The sequence below is a fragment of the Antechinus flavipes genome, chromosome 5, assembly GCF_016432865.1.
Source record: "Antechinus flavipes isolate AdamAnt ecotype Samford, QLD, Australia chromosome 5, AdamAnt_v2, whole genome shotgun sequence".
Classification (NCBI taxonomy): domain Eukaryota; kingdom Metazoa; phylum Chordata; class Mammalia; order Dasyuromorphia; family Dasyuridae; genus Antechinus; species Antechinus flavipes.
In genome coordinates this window covers 114,216,688-114,241,416 of record NC_067402.1, presented here as the reverse complement: position 1 = coordinate 114,241,416, position 24,729 = coordinate 114,216,688, and the positions used below count along the sequence as shown (strand labels likewise).

The 24,729-nt window shown below is 36.7% G+C and overlaps 1 protein-coding gene across 2 annotated transcripts in view; it reads left to right on the top strand.

The window, feature by feature from the left end:
* The window catches only part of NRF1 (nuclear respiratory factor 1), a 130,595-nt gene that overhangs the window by 75,274 nt on the left and 30,592 nt on the right, over nt 1–24,729 (top strand). For both annotated transcript variants that reach the window (XM_051962834.1, XM_051962833.1), the window contains exons 6-9: nt 6,877–7,035; nt 8,943–9,140; nt 9,981–10,082; nt 16,041–16,198. In XM_051962834.1, coding sequence (XP_051818794.1) covers nt 6,877–7,035; nt 8,943–9,140; nt 9,981–10,082; nt 16,041–16,198 — 617 coding nt within the window. The remainder of the gene's footprint in view (nt 1–6,876; nt 7,036–8,942; nt 9,141–9,980; nt 10,083–16,040; nt 16,199–24,729) is intronic.

The following is a 24,729-nucleotide window of genomic DNA, read 5'->3' as shown; positions in this document are numbered from 1 at the left end:
GGTGGCTGAGCAGAGCGATATGAGTGGGAAGTGCTCTGCCACAGGCCGCGTGCAAGTAGTCCCTAGCGGCCATGCTCTGGTACACTGTCTTGGCAAAAGGGCTTCACCAAGATGTGGGTAACCAAGGAGACTCAAACCCTACAGTGAGGCAGGGGGATATATATGCTTTCCTTGGTGGAATGAGCAGATAAGAACAATTTGCTGCTGTGCCTTGTGTCGTGGGACCTTTCTATCTGACCTAGAGCTGAAACCTTCCATGTTCTCTATCTTCCCTCTTAGAATATGAGCTCCTACAGACCAGGAACTGTTTGTGTTGTCAAAATTTGGTACATGGCTCTTAGCGTGTAATAAGCACTTAATCAATGATTGCTTTTTCCATCTTTTCAGTCAGAAAGTAAGCATTTATTAAGAGCCCACTATGTGCCAGGCATGTGCTAAGCACTTTGATTCTCATAAGAGCTCTCTTTTATATGTGAGTGCCTTTAATATTTCCATTTTATAGTTGAGGAAACTGGGACACCACAAACATTTTGCACATGTGGGTCTCTTTTCCTCCTTTAAGATCTCTTTATGGGATACAAGCCCAGTAGAAACATGGCTGGATCAAAGGGTATGCACAGTTTGATAGCCCTTTGAGCATAGTTCCAGATTGCTCTCCAGAATGGCTGGATTCGTTCACAACTGGGTGGGTGATTTTTGAAGGCAATACAGAGGACTCAGTATTTGATACTGTAGGCAATAGAGAGCTACTGAAGTTTGAATAGGAGGTGACATGGTTGGACCATTCATTCCTTCATTCCTGATACCCATATCAAATGAAGCTTTGCAATTAAAAAAACTTTTAAGTTCTCTTAGTAAGCAGGACAGTTTTCTGCAATTTGTTGTTGGCTTGCAGGAAAAATTGTTGGGTTCCTTTGGTTATTATAAATTTGAGCTTACATGTTGTTCTTTTCCTAATTTGTTATGGGACCTCATTTAAGTAGTTTTTTTAGCCTTTCTGTTTTTTTTTTTTCTCTCATGCATTTTAATTGATGTTAATCTTGCATTTCTGGCCCCCTCCTCTTCCCATTCCCCACCCAAGCATTTAGTACATGGATTTTTAGAACTAGAAAGGACTTTGAGAAAGGATTAATTCATCCCCTTTCAATTTTACCACCCGTAAATCATGACCCAATCTTTGTTAGTTATTAACAAGCTTTTGAACTACCTAGGTTATACAAGTAGGAGAGTGGTTTCCCTCAGGTGTCTTTGGGGGTTAGTCACTTTATCTTTAAAATACAGAAATTAAATCTTGTTTGCCTGAATGTAGGGAACCAGACTGGATCATCTCAGAAATTCCTTTTCATCTATTAACTCTAGAGTAGAAGGTGAAAGACCACTTGTAGAAGAAATTTATTGGCTATAAATTGCTCTAGATTATCTCTAAAGTCCTTTCCTTCTCTAAAATCTTATTATTCCTTAGTTTTAATTCTCGTGTTTCTAATAAAATGTTATACTTCTCATTTCTGAAAATGTTCAAGCACACTTACATATGAATATTTACATAGCATCAACTATTTGCACCAATCATTACTAGGAAAGTAAGATTGCAACCCCTATCACACCTGTATCCCCTTCAATTTTCAACTTAATTTTTTTTGTTGGTTCCTTTCCTTTTGTCTTCAAACATGACTAAGTCTCCTCATTCCCCTCTTTTAAAAGATCTTCACTAGATCCTACCATCCTCTCAAGCTGTCATTCTATGCCTTTCCTCCTTTTCTCAGCCAAACTTCTTTAAAAACAAATAAACAAACTTGTCAATATTTGCTCCTTCTTTTCAGCCTCCTTACCATGTTTCATTTTGGCTCCCAATCTCATCATGCAAATGAAACTACTCTCTCCAAAGTTACCCATGATCTAATTCCAAACCTTAGAATCTTTTCTCAGTCCTCATCCTTCTCAACATGTTGACTGTATTTGACACTGTTGGTCACTTTTCCCTGTTGGATACTGTCTCCTTCCTGGATTTAGGAACACGATTCTCTCCTGGTTTGTCTTTTTTTCCTAATCATTTTTCCTCTATCTCCTTTGGCAGGTCAATATCCATATCATGTCCCCTACTGTGCATATTCCTCAATAGTCTCTCTTGGGCTCCCTTTCTTCGTAAATTTAACAGCTCCTATGGGGTTAGATATCATTTCTATATAAATAATTCCTAGATCTAAATATCTATCCTAGTCTCTCCCTGAGCATCTAATCACTTCTTACCTGTATTTTTGCAAATCTACTGATTAAGTCCCCTGCCTCAAGTTTCTCATTCCATTCCTAAACTATTTGGCCAAAATATTTTTCCAAAAACATAGTTTTTTTCATGTTTGTTACTCCCCTGCTCCTATCAACTCAGTTGGCAATTCCTGTTTTGCAGATGTATCCCCTTCTCTCTTGATGCTGCCCGCATCCTAGAGCATTTCTCACCTCCTCTTACCTGGATTATTGGTTTACCTGCCACAAATCTTTTCCTATTACAGTATATTCTCCTTTTAGCTGCCAAAGTGATTTTCCTAAGGAATGAGTCCAACTATGATTCTCTCTTGTCTGTCTCTTACTTTATGTCTCTCTCCTTTTCTCTTTCTCTCTCAGTAAAATCCAGGGGTGCTCCATTGCTATCTGCCATGCATTTTACCTCCATCTCACAGAGTTCTTTTTTCCTTTTAAGATTAAGCTCAAATGTCTCTACTGGGTCTGTGTCCCAAAGAAATCATAAAAGAGGGAAAAAGACCTCCATGTACAAAAATATTTATGGCAAGAAACTGGAAACTGAGTGGATGCCCATGATTTCAGAAAGGTGTGGAGAGACTTAATTGAATTGATGCTAAGTGAAGTGAGTAGAACTAGATCACTGCAACAGCAAGATTATATGATTATCAATTGTGATGGACGTGGCTCTTTTGAACAGCAAGGTGATTCAGGCCAGTTTCAATGGTCTTGTGAAGGAATGAGCTACTTGCACTGAGAGAGAAGATTGTGGGACTGAGTGTGGATCACAACATAGTTTTTTCACCTTTTTTGTTGTTTGCTTACTTTTTTTTTTTTCTTTCTCATCTTTTCCCTTTTGATCTGATTTTTCTTGTGCATCATGATATATGTGGAAATACGTATAGAAGAATTGTACATGTTTAACATATATTGGATTACTTGCTGTCTAGAAGAAGGGATGGGAGAAAGGGAGGGAGAAAATTTTGGAACACAAGGTTTTGCAAGGGTGAATGTTGAAAACTTTTTGCATGTGTTTTGGAAATAAAAAATTATTATTAAAAAAAAAAAAAAGATCAAGCTAATACTTCATCTACATGAAACCTTTCCTCATTCCCCAAATGCTAGTGCTCATTCTCTCAAAATACTTTGTATTTAACAATGTTGACTATATCTGTATTTATTCTGTCAATATTTCTATATGGGCTTCTTGTCTTCCCCATTAGAATGTAAGCTTCTTGGGAATATGGGTCATTTGATTCTTTGTTCTTGAATTCCCATTGCCCTTCCCTTTCTAGATGCTCACAAACATATGTGCAATAATCTGTACTAAAGTTTTCCTAAGAATTGAAACTATAATAGTCTGTAATAAATAGTCCAATGAATCTACCCTACCTTTTTCCATTTTTAGAAATCTTCTCTAGTCTTATGATATTTATTTTCTTCACAATTATTCAAATATCATGGAGGAGAAACTCTTTTGGATAGATTTCTGACTGACTGGTTCTTTACATTTTTCTCTCTCTAAATGACTTTTTTTTCCCTATAGGAAAAATGAAATTGTTTATCCATCACCTCTTTCTTCAATGAGATGAGGAACTCTCACTCCATTTGGGAAAGTAGGAGTACCATATTTAAACTTGTTAGAAAAGAGTACACAATAGTCTGTGATGAAATGCTCCATTATGTGGTCACAGACTGGATTGCTTTAAGAGATTAGACAGGGGGTTCATCAGTAAGGACTAGGAGTCAGGAAAGATTCTGTGAACTTCAGCTGAGTCTTAAAGAACTGTTAGGATGTAGATATGAAGAGGGAAGGACATCCCAAGTGAGTGGCCTAACATAAAAGGCATGAAGAGGGCATCTTTATGTCACTGTGAGGTGACCATGCTGACCCCAGCAGAGCTTGTGTAGTGGGAAATATTAGAGACAAGTTTGTATAATTAAATCCAGGACAGGTCCTGCAAAGTCTTTTGATGAAGATGTTTAGACTGAGATGACCTGTAAGTTCATCAGGGCAGACCACCCACATAGAACATCTGGCAGGCCCCATCAAACTGAAAATGCTTCAGATTCAAGCCCTGTACTAGACTGAAAAGGCTGACTCTACTCACAATCCCTGTGAATGCCCACACGAAAGTTTACTTCCCTGGCTTCCATCCTGCAGTGAATATTCCCCTATTAGTAAGTAGATTTCTTGAGGCACTTTTTTATTTGTCTCCTCAGTACCTTCATATATTGCATTGAATAGTTCTCTGATAAGTGCCTGTTTTGACTGGTATGCCTATTATCCAAGAACCATCCTAGCTAAATTGAAAGAGGTTCATCACAGAAGGTGAAGTTGAAAAGATCCCTTCTTAGTTACTTAATAATCATGTAGACAAGTCTTTTAATCTGCGTTTCTTTTTCTATAAGGCAGGTGTAACAATAACATCTATCTCGCAGGGTTGTTGTAAGTATCAAAAGAAATAATATATTTAAAGCACTTTGTAAACTTTAAAGTGATACATAAAATGTATTTTTAATTATTACCATCTCTAGAACAGGAGTTGCTTATCTGTGATATAAAAACCATGTCAGCAGGAATGTTTGATTAAAAAAACAAACTGTGTCATCATATTAAAGTTAATCCCTTTTATTTTCTTATGTGCCATATCCATAGTAAACATCTTTCATATTAAGTAGGGATTATAAGAAGATTTAATGAAAGCCAAGAGATAGAAGGGCCCTAGAAGTATACAAGTACTAAATTTCTAATCTTAGTAAATATAACTTGAATATACTGTTATTATTGTTGTTCAATCATTTAGTCATGTCCTGCTTTTCCATGAATTGGTGGACCATAGCATGCTATTCATGGAGTTTTCTTGGCAAAGATAGTGGAGTGGTTTGCCATATCCTTTTTCAATGCATTAACACAGGTTAAGTGAACCATCCAAGGTCACACAGCTTTTGAGTTTCTGAGGCTAAATTTGAATTCACATCTTCCTGACTCCAGGTTCCAGTATTCATTCACTGAGCCATCTAAATGCCCTTGAATGTGTACTGTACCAAATCATTATGCTTCAAAGTAAGTTTTCATTGAGACTATCATCTTCAGTTGAGTTTATTGGAGATATTCAGCTCCTTTAGTGTTCTTAAGTAGGTTCTTAACCACAGAAATAAAGAGCTTTTCTTTAGGGACTTAAAAGAAAATAATGTTCTCTAGTTTTACATCTGTCAAAAAAATCTCTCTCTTTTTTTTCCTGAAAGACTTGAGCCTAACTCATTTTATACAGGCAGAGTTAAGCTTTTGTTTCTCTCTGAATTTGAACTAAAAAAGGCCATTCTCCAAAGAGTCCAGGGTGAAAGAAAGGCATGACTTTGAGATGTTCTTTCTTAAAATAACCAGAGAAGTGACCTCATAAGCCAGTTGATAGCCTGGATTTGCAAATGGATATAGTCTTGTTAGCCTGCTGCTTGACGCCACAGAGCCAAATATATACAAAAGTGTGTTGTGTCATATCCTGTAAACAGGATATGTCTTGTAGAGGTGGGGGCTTATTGATAGAAGTGAAGAAGCAATACTTGGCTCAGAAATTAGGAAGAAAAGGGAGGTCTTCACTGCCAATTGGAGCTGCTGTTATGGCTATGACCAATGTTGGTTTGTTTCTTTTTTTTTTTAAGAGGAATTCTCTACTATTAGAATAGGTAGGAATGCATCCTGTCTGGTCCTAGAACCTGAATATTTCCATTTTCACTTTACAGATGAATCTTTGTCCTTAGGCCTGACACTATAAAATATTTCCTCTGTTTCATTGCTTCTGTTGGCTTTGAACTCCAAGGGCATATCCTTTGGCCTCCCTCAGTGTGTGTCCTGCTTGTCTTTGGAAACATCTATATAAACATCCAGCTAAGGAGGAAGGCTAATTTTTGGTGAATGCTTGCCACAGAAACATTGTAGCCAATTTAAGAAATTTTACAAAGTAATCACATTTTTTAACTTTGATTCCTTGGAAAGCAAAGGATTGAGGTAGAGAAAAAGATTGTGGATTCTTTGTGTTTTGTAATCTTTTGATCCAATTCCCATTCATGAAATAAATCTGAATGGAGTCCATGTTGTAATTACATGCCATTTTCATTTATGTTGAGTATGAGAGTCCTTCTAATGCCTTACAGGAACTCAGAAAAATGTGTTTTTTAAGACATTTCTGCTTCTAGTTTGTTTTTTCTAACTTTCTGCCTGCTACTTTCTGAAACCAGAATGTTCTTTGAAAGCTAGTTATTGTTTCTGGAGAATGGTCCTCCTACTTTGACTTTGTTTTGCCCTTCTTCTGCTCTTTTTCGCATGAGTTGTTTGACCAGCTGGTAAAATAGTATCATAGTATCAGGAATACCTTGAGAGAGTAATCCTTCCAGGCAGATGCTCTTATTATAGAGGAACAATATCAGGAAATATTCCCTAGAACATGGTTTCCCAGCATTAACATTTTCTAGATAGCTGTAGAGCAGTAGTCTCTTGTTAGATGCCCATTAGTCCTGTTCAGGATTTTGCAGGGTCTTCTAAGATCGTTCTCTGATTCAATGGTTTATAAGTATGAAGGTGGAGGGATTTAGTCTAGTACAAAGCAGCCTCATGCCTACTAATTGGGGTCTCTTTTCTAGGCTCAGCTTCGGGCATTCATCCCAGAAATGCTCAAGTACTCCACAGGCCGTGGGAAGCCAGGATGGGGGAAAGAGAGCTGTAAACCAATATGGTGGCCAGAGGACATCCCATGGGCAAACGTCCGCAGTGATGTCCGAACAGAAGAACAGAAGCAAAGGGTGAGTGTCCCCTGAGCCATGTCAGGAAGGTAGCATTTGTAGAAATGGACATTGCCTCTTGTTTCTCCCAACTCCTTTCTTTAGTGGAGCAACATAAAATTCAAATAAAATACAAAATGACCTACTTTAATAAGCCTAATTGATTTCTTACCACTTTTCCCATTTCTTCTTCTTGCTGTATAACCTCAGGTAAAAATACTGCCTCTGTTAGACCCTTGAGAATAGTTTTAATCTTATATAATGCTTAGAAGGAAGACTCTGTGTAAGCTAGGAGTAAAGGTTATTTCAGAGACTTGGATATTTTCTAAGTTCTTATTGTCTTTGTTTATTGTTGAATAATAAGTGGTTTCTCTACTGCTTGTGTGGAGTGTATTGATAGGCCTGATCAAGTTATCACTAGCTCAGAATCTTCCATTTATTGAAATAGAGAGGAGGCAAATGGTCAGTAAGTTTAAGCCAAGGTCTCCCTTTTTAACACACTTATTTTTATTCAGGTTAAAATTTCTTGGGAATGCCTATTTGAATACCCATAGAATCATCTATATTCAGGATGTTTGACAAATAATAACAAAGATAATAATGGTTTAAATTTGTGTGTAGCACTTTACAATTTAGAAAGATATACATTATTATTTAATGATGATAATTATGCAGTTGGTGTAGGACAGTAGACTAAATCCTAACTCTGGGATCAGCGTTCCTTCAATATTTTCTGCCTGGGTAAATTGTAGCAGGCTGTTTAACCTCTGCCTGCCTCAGTTTCTGTAACTATAAAATGAAGCTTTCAGGCTAGATGGTCTTTGTAGTCCCTTCCAGCTCACATCTCAGGCACACTCATCCACAGAGCATTTTCCTCATAACAGCTCTCTATTTATTTCCAAATAAAGGAAAGTGAGCTCATAGCACTGCGGTAACTTGTTCTAGATGATGCAGATCCTACTTACTGTACGTAGCAGGGCCAGACATAGAACCTATTTGGGTCTTCTAACTCTGCCCTTTGATACCATACCACCCAACGAGTATCCCTTTCTGGGAGAGTTTGATCCCTGACCGCCCCCCCCCCCCCCCCCCCCCACTTAACCCCACCCCCACCCCCCACCCTCGACATGACAAGAATTCAAAAGACAAGCTTAGGTGGATCCAGGACCTGGGGAACCCAAAATTCCTCCAACTTATATCTGGCATTCTTAGAGTCACTGAGTCATAGTGACATTCTGGATCAAACAGCTTCTAATTAAACTGGATTTGAGAAATATAATAATTAACAAGTTTTCTAAAAAATATAAGAAATCATTTTCCTAAAATTACAACAGTAATAATGATAGTGATAACTAAGAAACCTTATTAAGGTTTACAAAGATCTTTTTTTCATGATAAATCTATGAATAAGGCAGTCCAAGTGTTATTATACCCATCTTATAGGTGAATATACTAAATCTCTGAAAAATTAAGATCTATCTTAAATTTTTTAAATTTGTAATCTCTTTTTGCCCGAGAAATTTATCCGACTATATAACTGTAAAAGGTATACAAATCAACCATTTACTGCTAATAAATCATAATTTTGTATCCCCATATACAGTAATGAGACTTCATATAGGATTGTGAATGGCACTTTAAGAAGATGGGTTTCAAATAAGTATTTTTATTTAATCTGCTGGGGGAGGAAGTACTCTCATGAGATCAGAAAAACTTAGTCCAAGATTTTTTAGAGGGGAAAAGCATTAATTTGGTTTTAAATACTTACCCTCCAGTTTTTAGGGATGTACTTCATAGGAACTTTGGCTTGGTTGGATAAATAGCAGCATCTTTGACAGGGCTGATGGTATGGGCTGAATAGTGAGTAGTGTGTGTCCTCTGCATTTTTTACTTTGCTGAAATGTTAATTTCTGACATTCTGAGGACAGGTGTCATGGACCCAAGCACTACGGACTATAGTCAAAAACTGCTATAAACAACATGGGCGGGAAGATTTGTTGTATGCTTTCGAAGATCAGCAAACACAACAGCAGGCTACAGCAACACATAGTATAGCACACCTGGTACCCTCCCAGACTGTAGTCCAGACCTTTAGCAATCCTGACGGCACTGTCTCACTTATCCAGGTGAGTCTGATTTTTTCATCTCTTGGGGTTTGGTTTCAGCTATGGCTCTTTAGCATTTCAGAAAATAGAAGCTATTCTCTGCCCAAAGATGCTAAATATCCTTTATTTAACTTTTAAAGACAAAATAATCACTTTTATTTATCTAATACTAATGGAAATTATACTAGTTACTAAGGATATAAAGGTAAAAGAGATACATTCCATGCCCTCAAAGCTCTTAAAACATCATAGATATAGGATGAGTAGCCTTCCTATATATGACAAGCAGACAGCAATTGATTGAGTGCCCTTTCTGTTCTAGGCTTTAGTGCTGGCAATACAGAAAGTATCCATTCTCAAGGTGCTTATATCCTAATGTGAGAAGACATTACAAAATAGGGAGCTAGAATGGGGAGGGGGAGGAGCAGGGAGGATGAAGTGGAGAAAAAGGCTATTTCAGGATGAAAAAGCCCCAGCTGAAAGTGGCTCCAAGGTGAAAGGGCCACTGAGTCACAGCAACACAGCAACAAAGTCAGAAGGACAGCTGGGAGAAGGGGTGATGATGTTTATTCTTATAAAATACTGTATTTGTTTTATATTTTGCTAAATATAGAACTCATATATTAAAACATTTTTTTAAATGGGATTTAAAAATGGTTTGCTTTTTCTCTATCAGTTCTCTTTCCCTCCAGTGGAAAAGTTGCACTTAGGGCTTGGGACTTTGGGATATGACTTGAAGGATTATTTGCAGATCAAGTTAAATGATTTTCAATATACACCTTCTAAAATTTTTGTTTATATAACCAAGCACTTCAAGCAAGGAGTTTTTGTTCATTGACAACTTTCTGTATCTTTACTTAGGTTGGTACAGGAGCAACAGTAGCCACTTTGGCTGATGCTTCTGAATTGCCTACCACTGTCACTGTTGCCCAAGTGAACTACTCTGCTGTAACTGATGGAGAGGTAAGAATAAGGGTTATGTGTGCACCTGTGTCCTTAGCTCCTCATGGAATTAAGGAAAATAAAGTGTCTTTTCTGTGGATGGGTAACATTTATTTTCCTTACACCTTTAGTAGAAACAGCAAACCACAAATTTCATGAAGAGTCTTGTGCTTTATATAATATGATGTTTTATAAAACATAAAAATATTTGTATTAATTAATTATTAATATTATGTATAAGACATAAAAATTTGTATTTGTACACATATGTACACATATATGATGTCTTTCTGCTGTGACTATCAAAACATCTTATTTTTCTAATCTATTAAAAAATGAGTTAATGGAAAACAAGTAAATTTAATAATTGAGAAAAGAGAACATGGTTTCTTTAAAGAGAAATTTTGTCTCCAACTCTACTAGAATAGCTCTTGGTTTAAGTATCTATAATTTATTTAAGATTTTTAAAAGCCTTTGAAAAAGTTTCACATTAGAATCTTCCCCTCAGTTTTTTTGTTTTTGTTTTTTGATCATGAAATTTGTCAGGTATAACGAATTGGCTCAAAGACAAGAAACAAAGAGGGTAGAAACAAACAATCAGATCAGGATAAAAAGGGTTCAAATGGGATCAGTGTCAGGACTAATCTCATTTAGTATCTTTTTAGAAATGATCTGTAAAAAGTAGTATCTAGTAAAATGGTCTTGTTAGTATATGACTGTGAAATACCAAGCTAAAAAAGATAAGCTGTAGCATACTCTTTCATAAAAGTGGCAGTTGAAAATCAAATGTGTAAGTGGAAGATACTAGTTTAGAGAATAATATTATAACTTTGTGATCCCTGAACTATTAGTTAAGATTCAGAAAAGATATAGTCGGTATAAGTTATTTCCTGGATATATCCTCTGTTATGGAGAAGAAACAGTGTGGGCAAACGCACAAGAGCAGAAAAATATAGATCTGTTGATTGAATCACCCATGCAGCCTAGAGCCTAGGTCTAAATAAAGATGAATAACCATATCATGCTACATTAAAGAGTAAAAGGAATGCACTTTTAATTTAAAAGAAATAACAATGGAATTGCATACCATATACTTTATACAGATATTCTTATTTATCTATCAAATCTGATTTCTCTCACTTCAAATTTTTTGTTGTTGTTGTATGTACATTCTTTTTTATATTTAGTTTTCCTTGTTCTGTTTGGGTGCCATGACAGCTGTAATTGATAGTTCATACTCTTGACCACATTAATGCCAGTGAACTAATTACACAGTATGTCTTTGCAGGAAAATAATTTCATTTAAATTTCTTTTCTAATGAGTCATCATAACAGGGAGGTGACTCTGAGCTTTCAAAATCTGTTCCATTTTCCCAACTCCTAACAGAGGCAATGGGCTCAAGATGCAGAATGAATTACATTTTTAGATACGGTCAGTATGGGAATTGGGTTTGCTTGACCATGCATCTTTGTTACAGGGGCTTAGTTTGTTTTTTCTTTACTTTTTTGAGTGTAGGGAAAGGAGGTAGGAGGGAGAAAAAAGAAATGCTTATTGATTGGGGAAAAAATTTATTAAATAAAAATAAATATAACAAGATAAAAACCCCATGTAATATCTGTGCCAGTGTAAGACAAGATTTAGCCAATCCTGCCAAGTTGGAAAGCCTTTGAATTTGGGATCAGTGATAGACCATATGTATCTTGTCCAAGACCATCCCAGCTAAATTCAGAAATTCATTATGATTGGCTTCAAGATGATGAATGTTTTGACCACAGCAATTACCAAAAACCATTTACTGAGTTATAAATGTGTGAACGTAATATCTACACCAGATCTGTCTCAATCGTAGACCTTAGAAGTATTATCATTGAGATATGAGAACCTCACCTTAGTGAATGAGAAATTTGGCTTAGGTCTATGAGTCATTGTCAGAGTAGGAACTTTAACCTAGAACTTCTTTTTTTGGGGGGAAGATGAGAGAAAGAGGTGTATGATGGAGAAAGGTTGATTTCTATTTCTGTTATGAACAGGTATCTTGGAAAAACATTTTAAATAAATATGGTGAAGCTTAAAAAAATCTATATTATTCCAATTTCCATTCTGATCTTTATCAGTGAACATACATGCATTTCTACCCAATTGTAGTTAGTATATACCTGCTATTCATTGTTCTGCTTTTTTTAACTTAATATTATTCCATATTTTTTTTCAGGTATGGGGAAATGGGATATAATCCTTTTTTTTTTCCATTTCCATAATTATATTGTAACATACCATATTTTACTTGTCCTCCTGCTTCTTAGTTCTCCACTGATCAAATCATTGTTCTCTTAATATTCAGTTGCATTCTTGAAAAGGTTTGTTTTGGGGGCACTCTAACTCTGGATGATTTGGTCTCTTGAATCAATCAATTGTTGAATGTAGAAAGTCAGAATTCTGGAGACATATACTTGAGACAAGATGTTAATTCAGTGTAATTGATGAGATGATAGTTCTATAGTTCACATATATATACTTAGTACTTAGTATGGTGATGTGTAATGGTTTCTGAGTTCACACATAATCAGTATACTTTAATGATGTAATTACAATAAAGTATATAAGGGCTAAGAAGGACTGGAAGATAGACATTCTATCTTTGACCATCCTCTGGTGGCTGTCCTGAACTCCTGCACTACTAAGATCAAGGCTGATCCTGAGGTCCTTGAGAAAAGCTAGCCTGAGTATTACAGTTGAACATTAAGGATGGCACTCATTTAGTCTTTAGTACCATCCTTAATGCTATGGGAAGATACAAAGAAATAGAAGACTATTTCTAGCCTTTTATTTTATTTTATTTGTTTGTTTGTTTTGCGGGGGCAGTTGGAGTTAAGTGACTTGCCCAGGGTCACACAGCTAGGAAGTGTTAAGTGTTATTTCTATCCTTTTAAAAATGAAAACACAGGACATACAAAAAGGTATACAAAACTTACAAATAATAGGTACAAATTGATAGAGTGTAAACTATATGCAAAATTTCACAAAATTGTTTCTTGCATGCTTTAATGTTAATATAAATATGTAAATATTGATTAACTCATTTTATTTATTGATTTTTAAAGCTTTTTATTTTCAAAACATATGCATGGATAATTTTTCAACATTGACCCTTGCATAGTCTTGTCTTTGAGATTTTCCCCTTCTTTCCCCCATCTCCTCCCTTGGATGGGAAACAATCCAATATATGTTGTACATGTTAAAAATATATGTTAAATCCAACATGTGTAAACTATATGTGTAAAGCAATTCTCTTGCTGCACAAGAAAAATCAGATCAAACAGGGGGAAAAAAAGTAAGAAAACAAAATGTAAGCAAACAATATCAAATAGAGTAAGAATGTTATGTTGTGATTCACACCCAGTTCCCACAATCTTCTCTCTGAATGGCTCTCTTCATCACAACATCATTGGAAGTGGCCTAGATCATCTCATTGTTAATGAGAATCACATCCATCAGAATTGATTGGGTTGACTCATTTTAAAGATGAGAAGATTAAGATCCAGAGTAACACAGCTAACCAATGGAAGAGCTGTAACTAGAAATGAAGTCTCTTTACCTCCAACCTAGGACTCTTTCTACTATACTTCAGTGGTGATGCTCACTGTTCTTGTGCTAAAATCTCTTTTCATCGTTAATGAGTCCTCATTCCATTACATGAATTAGATAGGATTTATTTTGAAATTACAAGTAAAAATGGCAACATTACAAATGATATTCAGATAGTATAGATGGGATTTATGGTGTTACTGGAAAGGGAAATCTATAACAATGCATAGTGTATTTGGAGACATGAAGTTAGAAACTAAACTACTAACTCAGATACTCATTGACTAAGTGATAAACTTGAGACAGAAATAATCAGAGTTTTGTTTAATTGAAAAACAGCAGAGGTAAAGGAAAACTATAGAAACATTTGCATGTATTTCAGTGCCTAGTTTGCAGTTCTCAAAAATGCACAGAAACCAATGATGAATATTTAATTTTACATTTGCATATATAAAGCATATTCTATGATATTCTGACATGGTTTTACTTAGCACAGATTAAATATGATATACCCCAGCACTGGGCTTGCCCTTTCCAGGGAAGAGGCAGGGACAAGTGCAAAGAGGCAAAAGAGAACAGAGAAGCAGAAACAGTTTGAAGAAAGGAAGGTTTGGTGACAATAGGTGGCAGCAGTAGCAAGATTAGCATGCTGCTTAGCAGCAGGACTGTCTGACTCTAAAGCAAAATAAACTGTTTGAATAGAACTAACCTTTTGAAATCTTCTATATGGATATAAAGTAAATTCCATGGGATTTTCAGCTTTGCTTCCCTCTTTGCCCTCACCCCCCTTTTTTTTCCCTTAACATTGGACTCATACACTGAAAAGAATTTCTATCTAATATCTAATAAGTGGTCATCTAGCCTCTGTCTGAAGACCTCCAAGGAGGAATCACTCCTTTCTAAGGCAACCATTTCACTTGTAGCTAGCTCTAATTGTTAGGAAGTTTTTTTCTCTTGACATCAAACGTTAATTTGTCTCTTTGCTCTTTCCACCCATTTAGTACCCTTGTTTAAGTCCTCTGGGACCAAACAGATCTATGTCTGCTCTTTCACATGATAGCCCTTCAAATCCTTGAAAACAGCTGTCACATCCTCCCATTTCTTCTCTAAGCTCCTAGTATCTCCTGATTTTTTCTCCTATTTCTCTTCTCTTTCTCTGTGCTTATTGTAATATAAAGCTATTGCTCCTAGATGCTATTCATGCCCAGAGATAGAAATTTCCTTTTTAAAGGTATATCATGAATTCCCATGTCATCAGGGGCCCATACCTAAGTGGCATTTCGCCCCCACTTCTAAAAACCTTGGGATGCTTTTGACCAAAACAAATGATGTGATGTTTTGTTTTAATGAAATAGAGTCCTGTCCGAGAAGTTTACAGCCCCCAAGTTATCAGATAATGTTGGCATTGTTAGGCAATGCTACAAAACCAAACTATTACTTATATATGTATTTTCCCTAGCAAGCCAGTTAACATACTGAGTCTCAGCATTCACTCCGGAGAAATAAGTCAATGTGACGTCATAAAACTTGCTCCCATCCAAATGGGCCTTTTATCTCCTTAAGTAGCTGTTGTGTTCACCAGGCAGCAGTTAAGTGAGTACATATCAAGAAATTAGGACGACTAAAACAATTTTGTTTTTCTTGAAGGCCAACATAGTTTCTTTCTCTCTGCATAGATCAAATTGCCAGGCCATGTATGTACTAATAAGATGAGATCTGATCCAAGGAACCTTTCTTAGGACTGCTGTCTTTTCATGGCATCACTTCCTCTTGCAATATTGTTTGCCTGTTGACTGGATATTTTGAAGCATTAAAATTGTTGCAGCCTTATGACTCTCTAGGAGACATTGTAGCTCTGAGAAAAGAAGATAAAATATTTCTGTAGTAGTTTGACTATGCCCCCAGTATAGTAGTGGCCTGGTTTGCTTGACTCAGAGCCTATAAAGATAGAAGAGAAAAAGACAAGCAATTAAAAATAATGTGTGTCTCTGTGCATGTTGTGAATTGTACAATTCTGAGAGAAGTATTTGAATTGTTTAGCCTTCTTGGGAACTGTGAATCCTTCTTGAGAATATGACAAATTATAAATGTAGGAGAACCTGCCTCATTTTGTCTTATAGGATAATGGAGAAACAGTAAGAATCAGATGAGGCATTACTAACATTTTAAGTCACCAGGAATATGAAAAACCTGTAACTATTTGCACTAGACTCTCATCCCTATCTTTCTTCAAATCTCACTTTCCCATTACTAATGTTATTTTCAAGTGGAAAGCAGTTTGTCCCCACATTTGGTGAAAAAATGCCAGTTTAATAGCCGGTGGGATTATTTTATTTGGAGTTGTCTCCTTTCAGTACTGCTGGTTATTGACTTTTCTCTTTGTGTTACCACAGGTAGAACAAAATTGGGCCACATTACAGGGCGGTGAGATGACCATCCAGACAACACAAGCCTCAGAAGCAACCCAAGCAGTGGCATCTTTGGCAGAGGCAGCTGTGGCAGCTTCTCAGGAGATGCAACAAGGAGCAACTGTCACCATGGCTCTCAACAGGTAGAAATTAGAATGGGAAACCCAAGTTTTCCCCAAGACAGAGGTGAAGTCCTACAAGAAGGATGCATATATATTGTGTATTTTACTTATAATCATCATCTACCTATTCCAACCTAATCACCTATAGGGATTCACTGAATAGATCTCTTCTTGCATATTACCTATTGATAGGGCCACAGATAACAGGTTTTAAGTACCTCTTGTCTTTTGAGTTCCCAATCCAATGCTCGGTTTAAAAGAATTAGGACATTTAAGCAAATCAGAACTACTAGATTTGATCATTTTTTTGTATAAACAAAAGAAAAGGCTTTTTTTCTTTACCATACTCCTTAGTTGCCTGGATTCGTGTTTAAGCTATGCACTAATTTTCCTTGCTTTTCTCTCCTTTATTTGGGGATCATCCCAGTGTATGGTAATTCTCTTCCCTTGGATGAACTGGGAAATATTCTTACTTAGCTTTAGCAATTGAGATGATGTAATGACTAGAGCATTGGATTTGCAATCAAGGAGACCCAAGTTTGAATCCTTTCTAAGTTATTTGTTTTTGTGATCCTGAGCAAGTCCCAAAACCCTTTCAGCCTTTGTTTCCTTATCTGTAAAATGGAGATGATAATATAGCCTATTTAATAGGGTTTATTAGGATCAAATGAAATCAAGTTAGCAGGTAATAAGTATGTAAACGTTAAAGTACTATATTCAATACACATGATGCTCCTGTCAATTATGCTGTAAGTCATGCTAGATATAATATGGAGTGATAATTAAGTGCTGAATTGTGTAGTGTCTACTATGTTTATAGTAGAAGTTTAGATTCTCTTAGAGTAATCAAGGAAATCTTCATGGAGGAGACTTGAATTGAGGTCTGAAATATGTTTTAGATAGGTAGAAGGAAGACAGGCAGACATTTCATATGGGGGTTAGCAAAAGCAAAGATGGGATGGTAGAAATGATCACCATGTGTGATCATTATGTGAACAATGATAGGAGAGACTGGCTTAGCTAGAGAGGAAAATTCCTTTTTTTTTTTTAAATTTTAATTTTATTTTATTTAATAATAACTTTGTATTGACAGAATCCATGCCAGGGTAATTTTTTACAACATTATCCCTTGCACTCGCTTATGTTTCGTTTTTTCCCCTCCCTCCCTCCACCTCCCCCCCCCCCCCCAAGATGGCAAGCAGTCCTATATATGTTAAATATGTTGCAGTATATCCTAGATACAGTATATGTGTGCAGAACCGAACAGTTCTCCTGTTGCACAGGGAGAATTGGATTCAGAAGGTAAAAATAACTCGGGAAGAAAATCAAAAATGCAAATAGTTCACATTCGTTTCCCAGTGTTCCTTCTTTGGGTGTAGCTGTTTCTGTCCATCATTTATCCATTGAAACTCAGTTAGATCTCTTTGTCATAGAAATCCACTTCCATCAGAATACATCCTCATACAATATCGTTGTCGAAGTGTATAATGATCTCCTGGTTCTGCTCATCTCACTTAGCATCAGTCCATGTAGGTCTCTCCAAGCCTCTCTGTATTCATCCTGCTGGTCATTCCTTATAGAGCAATAATATTCCATAACATTCATATACCACAATTTACCCAGCCATTCTCCAATTGATGGGCATCCATTCATTTTCCAGTTTCTAGCCACTACAAACAGGGCTGCTACAAACATTTTGGCACATACAGGTCCCTTTCCCTTTTTTAGTATCTCTTTGGGGTATAAGCCCAATAGAAACATTGCTGGATCAAAGGATATGCACAGTTTGATAACTTTTTGGGCATAATTCCAGATTGTTTCCAGAATGGTTGGATTCGTTCACAACTCCACCAACAATGCATCAGTGTCTCTGTTTTCCCGCATCCCCTCCAACATGAGAGGAAAATTCCTAACAGGAAGTTGTGGGAATTGAGTTTGGGTAGATAGGGTGGAACCAAACAAAGGTATTAAGATTCCGTATGGTAGGCAATAAAGAGCCATTATTGGCATTTGAGGAAGAAAATTACATGATGAAAGCAATGAGGATGTATTAGAATGATAGGTGAACTGGAGGAAGGAGATTGTCAAGAAGGTGTAACATTCATCCATGACTGCTGTGCTTAACAGGAAGAACTAGAGAGAAATGGTCTAATCCGAGAGAAACATTTCAAAGGTAAAAATCAACAGAATTTAGTGCTAATTGTGTATTGAGGGATGAAAGAGGGCAGGAAGAAAAAATATCCCAGAGTTTTTCCCCTGGGAGGATAGTATTCCTGATAGAGACAGAAAAGTTCTCATTCACAGAGAGCAAATAGGAAAGAGAAAAAGCAGGTTCCAGAGTATGTCTATGGTGGAGTTCCTTAGGATGGAGACTGTGTGATGAAAGCATGACTGCTGAGCTTCTTCAAATGAGCAGTTACTTCCTCAGAAAGTGACACCTACAAATACACACACACACACACACACATACACAGAGTTTTTTTTCCTTTACTTTGCTATTACTAAGTCCACAGTGTTAATAACGCAACATGTGAAGTGACTTAAGGAACACAGAGCTAAGCAATGACTAAGCTCCCAGTCTTAGAATATCCGATTGTTTGAATTTTAAATTAATGTGAATTCCAGTGTCATTTCAGGTCCCCTGATGACAAGTAGCCTCACTGTTGGTGGGCTCCTATTGGGTCTCAGAACCTTTGTGAAGTGCTGGCAGTGATACAAATCTCTCAAATCCAAGTAGTGATTTAGACTCGTTCTCAGTCTGCCACAAGGGAAAAGATTCTCCTTCTTTGAAGTGGAAGTAGAAAAGGGACTGAGGAGGTACTTAGATCTAAGTTCTATGTATCTATAAAGTATTGGAAAAGCAATTAGCTAATGATGAATTATCACTTTGATGAAAATTTACAGATAGCCTGCATTACATTTACAATGTAATAATTCCTCACTTTGAGAGATTTCACAGATGTAGGAAAATTAATCAGAGAAAGTGGTCTTTCCCAGAGTCATTTATCAAGTCAAGAACTGATCTAGGATTAGAATCTGTTGCTCAGTCCTCTGAACCATTTACCCTCTCAGTGGCTTGGAACTTAGTTCCTCATAATCTTTGTTCATTGCCATTCATTCTTGTAACAAAAGACACCCAGATGAGTTCCTGAAAAGTAGCGACAATATTAGAAAGAACCTCTTTCCTCTTTAGCCTCAGAAGCCCACATCTTTTACCTGCCAAAAGTAGGCATAGAAAACAAGCAATCAATGATTTTGCTGAAGCTTCTAACCAGCAGATTGGATGTTCCAGTTAAATGTGGGTGCCCAGGGAGTTGTGTATGTATGATGGAAAATATGAGGCAGGTCCTGTCCTTTCACAGTTAGGACAAGGGTTTATTTCTAAAGTCTACACGGGTAATAGTTTCCCTGGAGGTCTTATTAACAAGCTCAAATGCAGCTGAGATGACTACAGTGTTTACAGCAAAGGAGAAGGCACAGAATTTACTATGGCATATAGAAGTCCAAAGATGTTGAAATCTGCTTGCAATCAGATAGTGCAGTGTGCCAGCTAATGTCAAGGGATGAGCGCTGGCAGTGAGCAGCATGTACAGCTCCTATGGGTGATAAGGCAAAATCTGACAGTGGGAGACTGTCTAGGCTGCTAGAGGAACTGAAGCTCTCGAAATTCCTAAGGGCTAGCTACTGTCTAGGACCCCTTTCATTAAATGCCACATTGCAGTCAGTTAAGTTGGAGTTAAGACTTTAGCCTGTAGTCATTATTGTTATTTGAAATGACACTGCTCCAAATCTCCCCCAAGTTTTCAGGTATCATCCAAACTTAATTTATTGTTAGAATTTTTCTTAGCAAAAATTCTACTGGTAAATTTGGTCATCCTTAATATTCATAGAGCTGACTATTTAGTTCCTGCCTATTTGCCTTTTAGGTACAACAGGAACAAGTATGGTTATCTGGCAGTTATCTGTTTTGATCTAGCAACATAAACAACAAATGACAGGCTCAGGCTAGCCTACATCATGGCAGGTCAGGGAAGAGGGAGAAAGTAGAGAGGTTCTTTTGATCAGGAAAAAGAAGACTCAGAAAAAATCCAGGATTCTGAGCAGTTCTCAGCCATGGTTTTTAAGAGTCTTTCAAAACAAAGCTGTATTGAGACAGATGTACTACACATAGTAGGTCCCCAATAAATCTTTGAAGTCATGCTCTTCTAGTTCCCTCTTTGGAATCTATATATAGCTTGTCTTGATTTTTTTGGTATCCACCCAGAGAGTCTTCGTTTCTCTCAAAGCAAAATAGTAAGAGGTTTCTTTCCTCAAACAAGTGACAGTATAATATCATAGCTTCAAAATGCTTGGGAATCACTGCCTTAAAATCATCCTTACTGATACCAAAGCATCATAAATTACCAATTCTCCAGGAATTTTTGCTAGCCCTACCACTCTAATTTCATTTATTTAGATGAGTTACCCCTCCAAAATAAATATTTATAAACATTCTTTTTGCACATCAGAAATTCTCAGCTTCAGTTATTGGCACCCTTACATTCCTTTTCTTTAAATATATTCCTTTATAAATATCTGTTCTTAGAAATGCTTTACCTAATGCCTGAAACATAGTATGTACTCAATAAATATCTATTGAATGAATGGATGAATATGCATCCATCGTGCTAAGCATTTATATTATCTGATCTGACCGTACACATATGACCAGGCCCCTAGGGACTTCCAAAAGTTTTAAAGAGTCAGTGATATTTATGTGTTTTATTTATTTATATATTAATATAATAATATATTATGTGTTATTATTTCTTAGTAATCATTTTTCCTATCAGTGCATTTGGTTATATTTACATTCATTTTGAATTATATAGTGTGAAAAATTGATTTGAAAATGATAGGACTGGTTTACCACAAGAAGTCATAATTGCATTTCTATACCTCGTGCCAAAAGGGTAGCTAATGTTGTTTATACTTACCCAGCAGATACAGTTGGCAGGTACCCTGTTTGACCTTTTGATCTGGCCTCTTAGTTTGTTCACATAGAGAATAGTTTGGTTTCAGTTTCTTGTCCTCAGGTATAAAGACCATAGTGTGACTAGCAGATTTCTTTTGATATGAAGTTCCGGGGTACACTGAGAGCTCGAGGTAAAGACAAATAAATGGGTATAGGAGCTCTTGTCAATTTTAGAATACCTGTACTCTATAGGACCTCTAAGAAAATCCAAGAAATTATTAAAAGAAGATGTGCCAGTCCTAAGATACTAATAGCTACAAGAATAAATTTGCTCATTTTTATAGGTTCAGAATCAGCTTGAATCCAAATTAGAGGTTGTAGTAGTTGACAATAATCAGTTCATATTTCAACTGCTGTTGAATGGTTGCCTATTGCTATTGGGATACTGAGAAGCTTCCTCCAATATAAAAAGAATGGACTTGGTTTTAATACTAGCTATTGTACTTAACCGTAGTGGTCCTATTCAGTATTTTTCCTAACATAAAATTCATTCCCCTCCTGCCCTCCCCCCCCAAAAAAAAAAATTTAAGTAACATAGTGTAAAAATATAACTCCACTTAAATATAAAGATAAATGTATTTTAAAAGTCATCTAAATCTGAATCAATATGAATGTGGTGTGAATGATAACTTTTAACCATCGAAATGGGTACCTGGAAATGAGATAAATTGTTTCTTCTCATGTGGAATAAATTACCGAGCTAAATAAATAGTTGAATAATTGGAATATATTAGATGTTCATTTTCTCAAATTTAAGTAATTATTGGTATTAATGAATTACAAGGAAAGAACTTAACATTTTTAATGTGATTCTTTTTGCTCATCGTTGGTCTAAAAGCATTTAAGTGACTGTTATATATCAGTCACTATGCTCAGCTCCCAAGATACAAAAGAAAGTCAAAAATTAGTCCCTCCTCTCAGGGAGCTCACAGTCTAATGGGGAAGACAACATACAAACAGTTTTGCACAGTTATATGTACAGTATAAATTGGAAATAATAAACAGAAGGAAAGCACTACTACTTCTCTGTGGGATTTTAGCTGGGAGCTTGAAGGAACTCAGGGAGGCACCAGAAATAGAAATAAGGAGGGAGAGAATTCCTAGCCTCCAGTGAAAATGTATCTAGTGGGAAGATTGAGCATCTTATGTGAGAACAACAAGGAGTGTTGTACTATATCCTAGACTATATGATAGAGAGTAAGGTGTTAGAAAACTGGAAAGATAGAAAGGAGGGCTTTAAATGCCAAACAGAATTTTAAATTCCATGCTGGAGGTAATAGGGAACCACTGAAGTTTGTTGAATAAGGGAATGGCATGATCTAGCTTGTACTTTAGGAAGATCACTTTAGCAGGTGAGTAGAAGTTAAATTGGAATGGGAGAGATTGGAGACACAGGAACAAATCAGAAGGTTATTATAGTAGTACAGGTGTGAGGTGATGAGGGCCTGTATCAAGGTAATGGCTATATCAGAGGAAAGATTTTTGAAATTAGATTACAGAGGGTGACACTTGGATTCCAAGCTTTAGTGGCTAGGATGATGCTGATACCTTCAACAGCAACAGGAACTTTTAGAAGAGAAGAGGGCTTAGAGGAAAGATAATGACTTGACTTTAAGATAGTTATAGGATATCCAATGGGCAGTTAGAGAGATTCGAGGCTACAAGTTAGGTATTAGGTGAGAGTTTAGAGCTGGAGAACCATCAGCAGAGGGATGCTGTGTGAAACTATGGAAACTGATGAGATCACCAAAGGGAGTAATGTGGACGGAGACGAGGACTCAGGACAGAGCCTTGGAGGACACTCAGTGGGTGTTATTCCAGTGGAGACCAGCAAAGGAGACTGGGAAAGAGCAGTTTGACAGTGAGGAAAAGAACCAGGAGAGTAGTCTCAAAAAACCTAGAGAAGTGAGTATCAAGAGGAAAATCACTGCTAACTTTGCAGAGAGCAAGTTCAGTGAAATGATGAGGCTGGAAGCCAGACCACAGAGAGTTATGAGAGTGAAAGGAAGAAAAGTGGACACACTGACGGTAGCCATAGAAGGAAGAAGAAATAGAGGACAAGAACTAGTGGGAATGGACAGAACAAGTGAAGCTTTTTGGAGGAAGAGGGTGACACGCACCTGTTTGTAGGCAATAGACGGGAAGAGTTGAAGAGTAACGAAAGAGTAATGATGAAAGAAGGAGAAGATGGGATAGGATGAGATCACTTCTGCATTGGGTTCCTGTAGGAATACTTCTGTTCACCTCGGCATCTCTGGCATAATGCAGTATATAAAAGCAATACTGTTAATCTGCTTTTAATTATGCATTGCTATACTTCAGTAGTTGAAGGATCTGTGATTTCATTCTGCAGGGATTCTCTTTAACCAATGCAGATTTAAACCTCTCCGTGGCTTAATGACTTGCTTTGGGAGAGAAAATCATAACCAGGTACCAGTCTTATGGTAATGAGCCATCTCATTCTAAGCCCATAATTTTCAGATACCCTTTGTAATGGTTCAAGGTTATCATCTGTAAAATACAAATGTAGACAAATGTAGGGCAGCTAGGTGACGCAGTGGATAGAGCACCAGCCCTGAAGTCAGGAAGACCCGAGTTCAAATTTGGCCTCAGACACTTAACCCGTCCTAACTGTGTGACCCTAGGCAAGTTATTTAACCCCATTTGCCTCAGCAAAAAAAAACAAAATACAAATGTAGATGATTGCTCCAAAATACATTTCTTTTTAACATACTCAAATATGTTTACAACATTTACTTTTTAAATTAGTTTACTACTGATCAAACTAACAACATATAGTTGAGATTTTCATGATGCTGTCTTCCTGGTTTTCATTGTGCTGGTTGGGCCACTATTCTATTTCCTTTATTGGAACATCATCTTTGTTCCATTCCCCCTCTCCTTTTTTTCCTCTATACTCTTAGTGAAATTATCTCATCAGCCTCTGTGGGTTCAACTGTCACCTCTATCAGGACACTTCCACATTGATATATAGCTAGCCCTGGTCTTTCTCCTGAACATGAGTCCTTTTCACCAGTTGCATTTTAAACATTTCTAATAGATGTCCCATAGACATCTTAAACATACCTTGTTTAATATCTTTCCTGCATGTCTAATTATTTGCGAAATCTTGCCCATTCTATCTTTATTGTATATATCTCATCTTTTATTTCATCTTCATACATACTACCACCACACAGACTATTTCCTGTGCCTGGAATGTATTCCTTCCTTTTTCTCTTTTCATGACTTCTCTCAGCTAAAATGTCTTTTTTTGAACATAGGAAATCTATCCTAATCCCTGCAGTCTGTCCTGCCTCCCAGAAATTACTTCAAATTTATTTTGTATTTAATTTTCAATGTACATATTATTACCCTCAGGCGTCACTAGAACCATGTTTTTTGGGGGAAAGAGGAAGGGAGTTATATCTCTAGAACCTTAGCACAATGCCTGAATATAATAGCCTTTTAATAAGTTTTGTTTAATAAATGATTATATCTCTTTAGGACCTACAAAAGTTTGCCTCAGGCTGATATA